The sequence below is a fragment of the Symsagittifera roscoffensis genome, chromosome 8 (genome assembly GCF_963678635.1).
Source record: "Symsagittifera roscoffensis chromosome 8, txSymRosc1.1, whole genome shotgun sequence".
In the NCBI taxonomy this organism is placed as follows: Eukaryota; Metazoa; Xenacoelomorpha; order Acoela; family Convolutidae; genus Symsagittifera; species Symsagittifera roscoffensis.
The window spans coordinates 5788337-5801825 of record NC_087069.1 but is presented as its reverse complement, the minus strand read 5'-3'; the positions used below and the strand labels follow the sequence as shown (position 1 = coordinate 5801825).

General features: G+C 35.6%; 1 protein-coding gene across 1 annotated transcript in view; it reads left to right on the top strand.

Moving 5' to 3' along the window:
- Window positions 1-6107, top strand: part of LOC134853433 (uncharacterized) — a 31213-nt gene extending 25106 nt beyond the window's left edge. The window contains exons 7-8 of the mRNA XM_063869431.1: window positions 5612-5696; window positions 6062-6107. Of these exons, the coding sequence (XP_063725501.1) occupies window positions 5612-5696; window positions 6062-6107 (131 nt within the window). The remainder of the gene's footprint in view (window positions 1-5611; window positions 5697-6061) is intronic.
- Window positions 6108-13489: the final 7382 nt, after the last annotated feature.

The following is a 13489-nucleotide window of genomic DNA, read 5'->3' as shown; positions in this document are numbered from 1 at the left end:
GTTTCTCTTACGAAACCCTCCTGAAGATATTTCGGAAAACCATTCTTCGAGTCATGGCCCAATCCCGCCACGATCAGCTTGTATTTCTTCGACTTGTAGTAGTCTTTCTTGCAGAGTGAGATTGTTGTACCATATTTGGCTTTCTTAGACAATTTGACCAGGGCAATGTCATCCGCATGAAAATCTTTGTAGCTGAAATAGACAGTTTGATAAAATGCTTGTCTTCAGCATTGGATTTTTTCAAGACTTTTAATGTCAAGAAAAAAAAGTAATTCAAAGAGAACAGTTTTATTCGAAACCTCGGAGCCATTTTGTTTTCTGGCTTGGAGTTGTCCCTTTATACGAGAAAGCAAAACAGGTCGAACCATTGTGGTGGGTCGAAGAAAACCGGTTAGATTTTCCACTTTTGCAGAAAAATTAAGGGCAGCGATTGCTTTTCGCTCAAACCATTTTAGATATTCAAATTGATCTACTACAAAAGATTGCCTAATTTTACCGCCCACATCACACCCGCAATTTCTCTAGTGTTTTTGCTCTAATATTTTACATATAATTTGTTTTCTACCTAGATATAAAGAAATTCAAAATTTTGAATGTTTCAAGTATCTGGAAATGAAAGCTAGCATTGAAACTTTTGATTTACTAAAGAGCCAAAAGCTAGGTGCTCGATCTTGTTCGCAATTATTTTTTTTTCAACGCGCACTTTTATCCCCTCCCGAGATAATTAGTCATCGAAATGATTGAAGAAAAAAAAACTTTCAACTATTTATCATAACTTTTTGGTTTTTGACTATCATCAAACACTGTTGCTTGTGACATCATTTATTTTTAGAAAAAAAATCTTCATTTTTTGACACATACTGGTTACTTGAGTCCCGATGCCTATCCTTGTTTTACTATCAGTACTTAAGTTTTTAAGCACTGTAAAAAAAATTCAAACTCATAAAATAGTAGCACCTTTCACTAGTAACGCATCTGTTAATTCTAGTCAATTAAATGATGAAAACTCTAATATAAACCTTTGAAATATTGGTATTCAAGGATAGACAATTTATGCTTCTTTCGTTTTTCGTGAACCTTTTGGTTTGGCTTTTCGACAGTTATGGTTCTTCATTTGGTTTGCCCATCTATTCAATTTTTTTGACCAATACAATTGAACTTTACAAGAACTGTAACTGATCTAATACTTATATACTCCGTGTCATGTTACAGTTCGAAAGAATGCAGTAAATGTACTAAACTCTATAAAAATTGGAGAGTGTCTTGGAAACATGAATCGAAAAAATCAAGACAAGAAATGTCTCAATTTTAACTTTATTTATTATTATTTTATTTCCTTCCAGCATGTATCCGTGATCAATTTTGAACGATTCAAACATAAGTTTTCAGTTCATTTAATTCTGTAAAGTTGAACAAAACTATAGATTATTACCAGAAAATAAGAGTCAAAGCTTACTCCTTTGTTGAAATAAGTTCACATTTTGAACTGAATTATTAAAATGAATTTACAACCGGTAATTTACTCTCCATTTTTGGCATATGATTGATTCGTGAGGAGTACAATCTAGGTGGAAAGCGAACTCATGCCTAATTCGCCAGAACTTCGTAATTCTGGCTTTATTCAAGCGCTGCAACAGAAGTGCACCTGTTTCATTCGAGTCAAAAGTTCAGGAGTATTTTAAAACAAACAAAAAAGTCATTGAACAAGCTTTATCGGTCGGTCTAGTGAGCTCGCTTGTGGTTGTGCGCTTTAGTTTTTGCCGTAGTTCAGCTTTACATGGCGGGCGAGAGGTTTTACTTTAGGTTGAGATGCTTTGCAATAAAAAGTTGCTCAGAGTATTGTACCAAACTAGACAGAGTATTGCACCTAACACTTCTTCAGTAACTCTCCTACTGCCTGCAAAATCATAGAAGATCCGCTTAATGCTAAGAGCGAGGCGTTTTCAGGGGCCACAATGACTGGATGCGCTTGATGGGCTCAACCTTCAAACAAAATTACCAAGCAAAAACTGCCGCCGTCATGTTCCAGGTTTTGATGCAAGCAAGTAGTTCCTTTTCCGAGCCTACAAACTTCGTATCATTTGTACCCAGATAGTGCAAAGTGAAACCCGGCGCTTGATGAACTATTCAAAGCCCATCACGTATAAACTGGGGTCTAATTAATGATTCTCAAAATGAACAGCCTTCCGGAAAATTTAGTTACTCTGTCCCAGAAAACCAATCCGGAAAAATTATCTACCCCGTCTCAAACTCAGCCTCAATTTAGCAAATAGTTCGGCCGGTTGAACGATGATACTTGCCAGTTCCAGCAGAGGAGAGAACCTAGCAATCTTACTGGGCACGATACCCCAAATATTTTTCCGCATTTTGAAGTCCGAAAGTCTCAGTCGACGATAAAAGATACGCTCTCTTAAAGCGTTTCAAAGGGACTGAGTTTATCCCTATCAAACTATTGTTCTAGCTCGACCTTACTGACGAAAGTAGACCTCAAAAGAGGGACTGTTCAAACCAATTTTTGTCAATAATTGAATTCCACCGCGTACCGGTATCAGTAAAACATCACCGTTAATTTTTCATAACAGTCGTCAGTTTTGGTTGGCTAAAGGAATTCGAAGACGATTACAGACAACCGATCAATTGAATTAGGATACTTTAGTAAAGGAGTACTATCTGTCCACTTGTACCCATCAGTAACGTTAACTGTAATTGCTCTCAAAATTGATCTTTGACTGTAATTGCTTTGCTTTCAAAATTCAGACGTGTGGCAAGCAGAGAAGCTTGAAATTCTAGCTTGGGTTTTGATGGCGCTTTGCATCGGAGCAACAAATGCTCTGCCGAAGATAAAAGATAATTGAGTGTCGTGCCTGTCGAAAAATCGGCAACGCAGAAAACGACATTGCACAAGCTATCGCCAAAAAAGTGGAGCTCAATTCGATTTACAGCTTCGGTACAGTAACGCGACGAAGTTATTTAATTCGAAGAACCCTTAAGGACTCGGCGCAATGTACCCACGTTTTTTAAGTTTTATCGATAGTTAGCTTATACTCGTTGTATCTTTCGCAATATTTAAGATTTTTAGAATGTATAATCGACCGGGTGCGTTCATTACCAGCAGTATGATTAACAAACTGTTTAAAAAGGTCATGAAACTTCATTTCTTACCAGCTGTTTATCTGGTCAGTTAGCCAAGATTATTCAACAAAACAGTTGAGTCATATAAAAATTATACCCAACAGGCGTGATATTATTCTCGTCCAATGAGTTCTCCAAAATCTTCATAACGGTATAAAGCCTAATTTGAGTAAACTCGTGTGTGCTAGCATTAAGACTTTGATTTTAATCGTTGTGGGAATTACAATAACTGGTACTTGAAAACTATCGATCAATGCTTGTGACCTGGCGGCATCTACTCAAGCAAAAATTCGATCCTTTGAGACTTTACAGGTATCTTAACCAGTAGCGAAATTAAAGGGGGCGGGGGCGGGGGCCTTTTGTCTTTTCTCTTTCAGAATTCGCCCACCTGCCGACTCAAAGGGTCCCCCCCTTTGTACTACTTTGAGATATCAATTTTCGGCTGACCTTTAACTAATAATAACTAGAGCATAAGTTGCGAACGCCGGGTGTTCGTCTAAATCAGATAAAAGAGCCCTTTAGCAAATTGAGAAGTTTAGCCTTTCAGGCAACCTATCAATTGAATTATGATACTTTAGTACAGGAGTACTATCTGTACACATGTACCCAACAGTAACTTCGGGTCTTATGCACTAAACGGCCCAATTTCATTATTTCTACATTTCTTGAACTGAAATTTTTGTGGATGAATTTGATTGGCTAATTAGCCAATCAAGTTCCATCGACAATTTCTGCCATTTCAATTGAAATTTCAAGCAGATACAATTATTAGCCGAAATGATAAAGAAAATTATATTTTGCTTTGTCAAGCCGTTTTACTGAATTTTGCTTGTCTGGGCAAGGTTTCACAAGTGACTCAAAATTAATTTGATAATTTTAATCAAAGTTCCACCTTTTCAGCAATTTCGGCTACTACTTTTATCTGCTAGGAAATTGAACGGAATGCCGGACCGTGTAACTTGAATTTGATTGGCTAAAATTTCCAGCTTGTAGAAAAAATGACTTTCGGCCGTTTAGTGCATAAGACCCGTAACTTTAACAGTAATTGAGTTCAAAATTGATCTTTGACTTAAATTGCTCGACCTAAAAAAATCGACACATTCCCTCCCCGCTCAAGACACATAAACATATTGCGCTGCTGCGGCGATGCATCACTTTTAATACTTTTAATACTAGTCATCTAACAGAAGCTTACTTACTGTAAACCAAACATTGATATCAACTATTATCTTTTCAAGCCTCTATCAAATAGCCGAATGTTAGGTAACTGTAATCAAAGTAATAACAAATACTGAACCTAATACTTAAAAAAATGCAAAACATGAACCTTTTGATGTCGCTCTTAGCCAGTTATAAAATTTTCATTGTAATCTCGTAATTAAGTTTGTAGAGAGCTGGTTATATTAATCACAATTTATGCAATGAAGCACTGTCAGAACATTTCATTGACATCTAAAAATGATACGAACTTAAATATCTCTATCAACTCATTGCTTTAGGAAGTTTCAATACAATTGGTTATCGGGAACTTTTTTTCCAATTGAAAATAAATTAAAAATACAATGATGGTTTTATTTTGCCCATTGAATAAACAACAGTTAGCATACACCAGTTTTGAATCCACACAGAGACTCATACTAGAGATAGGAAATAGAAAATAATACTATTAACTTGATTTGTGAGTAATTTTAATGAAACTTGATTGGTGAAATTTGACTAACGATTGATGAATTTTTATCTTGCTTGCTTTTATCCTCTTGTACTTCCCACCTTTAGTCAAGTCACCAACCGCTACTGTTGTCTTTTTTGCTAAAACAAAGAAAAAACCAATATACCACTTCTTTGAGTTGCGAAAATGCTTTAGTCAAAACAAAAATTTGTGTGCACGCTGGTTTTCACTTGTTTTTCAAATGCTACATTGAAGCATGTTGTCAAACTATCTCTACAGCTCACTTGCTAGCGTGCTTGTAAAGATTTTTTCACGCCTATTGCACGCTTCAGACAAATAAGTTTTGTTCAAATAATAAAGTTCACGTACTGATTTTTTTATGAACTGCGTATGAACGCATGCAAATTGACTAATTTTATTGCTTTTTGTTCGTCATGCAAAATTTCATCACCTTATGACAATGTAAAATAGTTTTTCTTATGTTTGAATTGTGGGAGAAAAGACCAAAAACAGTAGCGCAAATTTAGGGTTTGATCTCTAAAACAGCATTTTTCAAATGCCCATTTTTTACTATAATTACTTCAAATTTCATCAAAATTCTTGCACCTTGCATAGACCATGCAAAAATGATCAGAGATATCCTCTTTGAAGTTATCATTTCTTGGTTTCAAAGTTATACTGAGATAATCCGTGTTCGAAAAGGCTAGATTTCTTCATCGGCTCTAAATTTTTCAATCCGAAAAAAAAAACAACCGAGTTTAGTAAAATCTTCACTTTATTAATTCAGTTGTATCTTTGAGAATGTTTCAGGTCGCTTATTCAAGAAACAGTTCACTCCGATGCAAAACTCAGTGACGATGAGTAAATCTAGCCTTTTCAGGCCCGGAATTTCTCGGTAAGTCTTTGAAACTAACAATTGATAGTTTCATTGAGGGTAGCTCTGATCATTTGCTCCTTGTCTATATAAATCATTTGATGAAAATTGAAGTAAATGTTGTTAAACAGAAATTTTAGAAAGTAAAAGCCCAATTTTGGGCCTAACTTTGTTCGCGTGGGTAGCCGAACTTCAATTTGTGATAGCGATTTTTAAATCTGAACAATTTGATCGATAAAGTTAAAAAGAAAGGCAACGAAAAAACTGATTTTTTTTCTGAGTATCGATTTGCAGGCAAAATTCTTGACCAAACAACGCCAAATCAAAAAACTCACTATTTTATGTGGATCAGTTTGTGACTCAAAAAGAGACGTCCCTTTTTTCAGAGTCAAAGTGCGTGACATGACAATGATACCCAATGGAAACAAATGAATTCTTACTTATAATTTTTTTCCGCGTCATGTTAGGTTTAAGCCCTTTTAATAAGCTAAGACAGTTAAAGTGGGCAGTTGAAAAAACTTGCAACATTAGACAGGAAACTTGCACTTATAAAACTCAGGTAAAAGGTTTCAAACAAACAGTACACAGAGAGCATGCTTAGAGAACGTGTTTACTGTGCCATGTGTTTTGCTAATTCTTCGTTGGATTCTTCCCACCTTTCATTTTATCAACTTTTGTTATTGGGTAAGGTTTCAGTTTAGCTTAATGCGTGATGATTTGAGGGAAGTTGTCAAAGTTTGTAGCCGTACTTTGTGCTTCTGTTGTTCCGACCTTTGCAAAAAAAGTAAAAGGATATTTGGGCTCGGGGTGGTTTTTTTAGACAAACTTCAGCTTTTTTAACTAGCCAAATTTGACAAAATTTTTTTTAAAGTATTCAAAAAATATTGCCGTTCTGAGCTTACTTTGAAAAGATATTTCACCTGTGCACTTTTTTTAAAAAAATTATGGGGGTTTAAAGATCGCCTTTTTGACCAATTTGGGATATTTACCTCGCGATTTTTTATGCGATATTTTTCGCGCTATTAACGCGTTAGCGGAGATGTAATCCGTCTTAAAAATTGTTCCAAACTGGTTGAACGAAGCTTATTTACCATAATTGATTTGTTACTAGGAGCAAAATTTATCCCTTTGAGTTTATTTGATTGATGAGATTTAGAAAAATAAAATTAACTTAATGATTTTATACATTCTTTTCGTATTATTACTGCGCCATAGTCCTTAAAAGGCAGTTGGAACATTCAGGGCTTCGCCCAGATACGAGCAGTCTTCTTGGGTTAGGTATTAGTATAGCTAAATGCATGTTGTTTAGATGAAAAATATGAAAAATATCACTGCTCACAATTGGTAATTCATTTCTTTTTAACAACTTTCAGGTAGTTTCTCAAAATTTAAGTTGAAATGTCAAAAGAGAGAGGAATATTAGTCATTGAACACTCTCAAAGTCATATAAGACTTTCTATAATCATTTATAGCTGGTTAACTATTGAGACGTTACAGCCATTCAGAAAAATAACCAGCCAGCCTTGAATATTTTTTTAGTTTCAACTATTCCAGTCTTAGTCCAAAAAGAATCACAATCGAAAAATTAATAATCCAGTTTTACGATTTTTTAAAATCTTTTGCCGCAAACCCAATAAAATTTCACAATAAAAACTTCTGAACAATGAATAATATCTGAAAATTATCTGAAGAGTTGAGAGTATCCGTCATAACACTGTAGAAGTTGGCTGAAAGAATGAACATTTCAACGAAAAGATTATTGACGAAATTTGATTAAACCCTTAAGTAGACAAACATAATAAGGCTCAAGTTTAGTTGACAATCATTAAATTTTTTCTTAGTTTGAGGAGGTCTCTTGCCACAAAAGGGTCTCAAAAAATTGTTAATTTATTGCATTAGTTGTAGAAGTGAACGGCATGTTAGCATGCGCTAGCAAACACCGCCCCTAAGAGAACAAGTGCGAGTTTTACGGTTGATTGAGCATAATCTCATGTTTACGTTCATACAACAACGGATCGCGCAATCGTCGCTACCACAATGCAACGACTTGACTCGCGCTCACGGTTTTTATCCTAAAATCATCAAAACGAGGTCTTCAGTTGTCAAGTGTGACTCTGGACTAGAAAACAATTTCGCTCGTTTCTTTAGCGTTGGCATGTACCTACAGCCGCCCAACGGGTCCAGATGAACTTAGTATAAGATAACGCTTGGGCATGGCAATTTTGATGTTTGCGTAGCGATTTCACTTCTTACTCCAATTTTCTATGTTGTTTATATGCGCTTAATTACATGAGCCGTTCCAGTCAGATCAACGAAAAATCAGCATTGAAAGGGTAATTATTATTGCTTTGAGTTTTGGTCATATCAGACAATTATGTTGTAATGATCGGATGACAGTCAGAGCCTTACCATATTATCTTTTCATTGTATAAAGGCGAGAAGGTTACCCTACACTTATATATACTCTGATGAAAAAAATGGGTCGATGCAAACAAAGCTAAGAACCGTTCCTTGCAAAGTGAGGTTCTGACTTCTCGATTAACTCCGCAAACAACCAACAAATGACAGCCGCATTGTTTTTTTTTCAGTTTCAATACATGTGTCTTGTTTCAATTGAAGTCACGTTTCAAAGTTCAGTATATCTGCCAACCTTGTAGCGTTTCCGACAAATTTTGTCTGTTTAACTTCTTCTGGGCTCAAGTTATCTAATTAGGAACTAAGCACGGCGCCTCCGTGCTAAGTTTCGTGAATAAATTGGGTGGTATGCTAGTGTGCAAAAAAGAAAAATTTGGCAATTCTTGAGCACCAAAAAAATTGTGAAAGTTTTCGAAGTCAAATTGAGGTCTTCCTGCCAGAAAACAAACTGCAAATAATGTTGATCGATTGGTATTCGGCCTAATTGCAAAATCATTCATTTTGAGCTGATGGAGCCGTAAGAGAACTCAAAATGATTTATAACTCGGATTAGGACCAACAATTCACTGATTCTAAGACCGTTAAGAAATTTTTGATGCAGAATTTGGTAACCGACTCAAGTCCATACTACTTGAAACAATTCCAGAGGAAGCTGGTAGAGAACCACTGTGCACTTGCCTTTGGGTGAAGATCGCCAAATGATGCAATACTTTTACCTCATATTCTTATTATTAGTTTAATGGTACGGAAGTGGTCTACTTCTGGCGAAGTGGTCTACTTCTGGCATCGTTTCTACCTTAGAGTACTTGTAGAAAACGCATCAAAATAATTAGGATTCTGTTTTTTTTTCTTTTCTGGTTTGTGATTCAATTCACAGCCAACTCTATTGATTATCAGGACAATTGAAACTAATCGGTTAAGTTTAACGAGAATCATGGTTGAATACACACGGTCTCACCAAAAGTTCAGCTTTTAGTTGGAGTGTTATATTCTTGAAAATGATTTTTGTCCAACTATAGGACAACTTCGGAAAAAGTGATCACTTATCAAACAGGAATTGCTTAATTCTTGTTGGGTTGCACTTTTAGCGCACTGTATTTCGTTTTTCATTTTGAAATTTGTGCAATTCCAAAGTCTGTGCTGGCATTTGAAGCAATTACAAAAAGCATATGGAGGGTTTTGCTTCTTAAATTAACAATGATGGGTTGCGTTTTAAGTCTGAAAATTTTCTGGCTTACTTTTTTTCGTCGCCACGATGAAAACAACTTTTCTGTTTTTTCTTTTCAAACGAGTTTGTATGAGTGCACTTGATGGCTTCTGCTTTTTCGCGCAGCCATTCGTTGATTTGTGTGCTTGTTTTGTTTGACATCATGCATCATCCAACGTCTCTTCATGTTCAGTGGTAGCTTACAACGAGCCTGGTTTCACAAAGATGCAGCATCAAACTGGCTCAATGAGACAAGGATTCAAATCATTCATAAGCGTGAAAACAGTTGAATTCAAAAAAGATGACTTTTTCTGGGATATGCATCTTAAGCGGCAGAAAATTACTGAGTTTGTCAAGATACGCACAGACAACAGTCTGCGGTTGACCGAATTTGCGTTTCAAAGGGTTCAGTGCATCTTTGTACACCTTGCCAGAGTAAGCAAACTCAGATTCACCTGTTTCATGCTTGCCAGTCACGGGGAGTCTTCAGATACGTAAGCTTAATATCATCACCAATTGCGGCAAAATCTACAGCACAGGAAGCTGTTCAAAGCACTCATACCACTGAAGGTGATCACTAATGTTTGCGAAAGTTACCACTCCGGCAGAGGGTCTCTATGAATGATGTGATTAGCTCTACAGAGTTTGGAATGGTAACCAGTTTATTTTCAAGTGTTTGATGATATTATGAAAATTGGAAAATTGGATGGCGGAATCGAAGGAACAGGCAATTGAAACAAAGATGCGTTCACCATTGCAATAATGAGGACAAAGAGTGGAGAACGAATTAGGAAAAAGAATCGAGTTGATTGACCAAGAGGGGTCATAGTTGAAACTACAAGCGTCCTAGAAAGTGTACGTTCAATAGGGATGACGGTTCTGTTTGATATAAGCAAACTGTTTCCTCTGTGTAATTTTCTTGATCAAATGGTTTGGAATAGAGTTAGACTGAAATGATGGACGAACGTTGACGGTTTTGCTAACTACTGCAGGTACGGCAGAACTGTCAAACCACGAAGCGAGCGCGTTTTCATAGTCGTAGTTTTAGGCGGCGCCGGAATTAACACACTGGAGTTAACAGTGCTTGCGGGGTTCAAACATCGGTAAAGATATGTTTTTTCAGCGGTTTTGTTAAACAATGTTTCTGTTCGCAGACACCCAAGTCATTTCTTGCAGCTGCAAGGTCGCATAGTTTGCTTTCTCCTACATGTAATTTATATTAAATACGTCATCTGGGAACTAATTTTACTTTGGTTAATTTCTTTTGCTAACTATATTAGCACTGTGTTGTTTACATGATGCTTGAGATGATTTTTTTCCACATTCTTTTGTTAAATTTCTTCTCGACGGAGTCTAGCTTTTTTGAGATCTTGACGCTTCTGAGTCAACCTAATTTTATCCCGACTTTTGCATCGACGAAGTAAGTTGAAGCTGACTGTCACGAATTGATGTAACTTAAAACCTGGCGTTCGAGTGCCATAAAATGTTTCCACTTCTTCCATTGCTTTTAGCGAGAAACAAAATTGAATTAGATAGAAAGTCAATTCTCATTGTAATTCTTCGGAGCCAGTGTTCAGTTTCGGAAAGGCTTAACGATGTTTAATTTTAGGTTATAAGATTTGCCCGTCCTTTGATGACACCTTATTGAAGAAACGATTTCAACTATCTTGTCTGCTGTAATAGGACTTTTTTAAATATACAGCCCCAATCTGAGAATTTGAGGAATCCAAATTGGCACGGACGAATAAACTGATTGCCAAACAACTCCTGAGCGATAACTCCCTAGGTACCAAACCAACTCAGTTCGATGCTTGTGGTACAATAGCGGAAAAAAACTCCCAATTGAAGGACCCTGGCGGGATAATCCTGGTTCACAATTTTCTTGTTCTTTCTAACGATAGTTTAAAAAATTGGGAACGCTGCGAAATCAAATAAGATGAAAAAAAAGAAGTAACCATGAAAAAAAAACTTGAGCAAAGAAAAAAGTGAGGTTACGTAATCACGTTAGATCACTTTAATCTAACTTTGAGAGAAACAAAAGTTGGAACTCAAAACTCAACAATAAAGCAGAGTATTATCATTGATAAAAGTAAGCTTCACGGAGGATGTACAGTTCCATTTCTTCATCTTGTTTTAACTTCTAGCATATTTTTGTTTCTTTTAGTTTGCTTAGTTAAGTTGAAGAGATTTTTTCAATACTGTAAATTGATGACTAAAGGTCATTTTCAATTTTTCGTTGTTCATATCATTGAGTAACTGGATCCTAACCAATTTTCTTTGACGTAACATGCTTCATTTTTGAAGTAATCAAGGACTTATATAATTATAGGGAATTTTGTCAGTTCTATATCGTTGACAAAATACAAATGTTTTTAACCTTGTCCTGATATTTTTTCAAGATTTTCAAGATAATTGTATTGAACAGAGACATTTATTGTTGTAATTTATTGAAGCAATATGGGAATAGTTTTGCACAAATAATCTTTAAATTAACGGTGATGTTCTTCACAAGCATAAAATAACAAAAAGTGCTTCTTGAATGAACACCATGAAGCCATCAAAGAACCTAAAGTGTTATTGGATACAAGTATTGGAGTGAAGAAAAAAAGAAGCAAATAATTAAAAATTATGATGTTCCGTTTTGACTCGTTTTGCGATTATAAAACAGCTGATGGTTATTGGTCACAAGCACCGTAATAAACTCACAAGACACCTTCTATCGTTTTTATATAGTCATTGAAAAAAAAACAATTCTATTTAAACTTCTTTGGACACGTATGGAATAACAAGAGCTAAGAATTGTAATTTTGTAAATGAAGTTTTTTCTTTTTTTCCAGAAAACCATTAATATTCACAGTCATAATTTTAGGATATTTAAACCATCTGAACCACTTGTCAACAACTTCCGAAGATTTAAATAAGTCACTTATATCACGACAAAATTGATCTATTTTAGTTCAAGTTAAGGAACACTAATAAAAGGATTTTCTAATTTTCAGAAATCGACCCAAAATTTTGCATTATAGAAAACAAACGTATCGTAGCCCGCGCTACTATTAACAGAGAGCCAAAAACTCCAAAAAAATCTAAAATTATAAGTTGAGGCTGCTCCTTTCCAATCTACCACCTTCCCCCCACCATCATTTTACATTAACATCATTTTTATTGTGAAACGAGTGGTTATACAAGATTAAGTATGAAAGCCAAATAAGTTTTAAATCAAAACAACACTACCATGTATCAATGCGAAGCTTTAAATGTTCCGATTGTGCTTTAGGGCCGATTTAAAAAACATTTCCAGTCCCCCCTTTCAAATTCAATTTTGAAAAGCTTATTTATCGTTGTCATAATGCAATGAAATTTGGCGTGGTGAATAAATCCACAACTGTGAACAGATTTGTTTTTCATACTTTACATCGTAAAATCAAGCGTTTAGTCGTAACAACACGCAAGAAGACATAAAACTCGGTGTTCTGAAATGGGGGGAACTGGTAAAGAGCCAAGTTTTTGCTTAAAATTTACGAAATAACTGAGATATATTTTTTGTTTTATTCCCTCGCATGCTGTTGTGAGCTTGCAAGGATGTTTTTAGCTTGACTTGCATCAATTGGAACGCATTAAATAGCCATTTGCATGTGTCATCAGAACGTTATTCATTATTATTGGCCAAATAAGCAATTTTCAAACTCCCACAACATCACACAATATAATCACATGTAAAACATATTTTTGAAACTCAGCTCCAGACAAAAAATTTTTCCAAATGCCACAAAAAGTTCTCTAAAGAACACTTGAAAAATTTGAAACAAGGGGGGGGCACGATTGGAAAAATGCTCCAATTTGCATCGGCCACATTGTGTTCTCAAGGTATCGATTTATATAAGCGTGTGTAAAGATTTCATTACATTATACTGGAGAAAAGGGCTTCCCCCCCCCCCCCCCACCTCGCTCCAGTTTCAACTTATTAGTGTAACGAGTGGTTTTACGATGTTGAGCATGAAAATCAAATATGTTTGTCGTGGCCTTATTAGTCTGTATGTATAATTTCATAACAATCGGACAATGTGGTGAACAAATTTACAAGTAAAAGTTTGCAGGTGGGGGGAAAAGGAAAAAGATCCGAGAAAAAAGTTACGGATTATTTTCCAGTTCCACCCTTTCAAATTCAGTTTTGAAAAGCATACTTAACGTT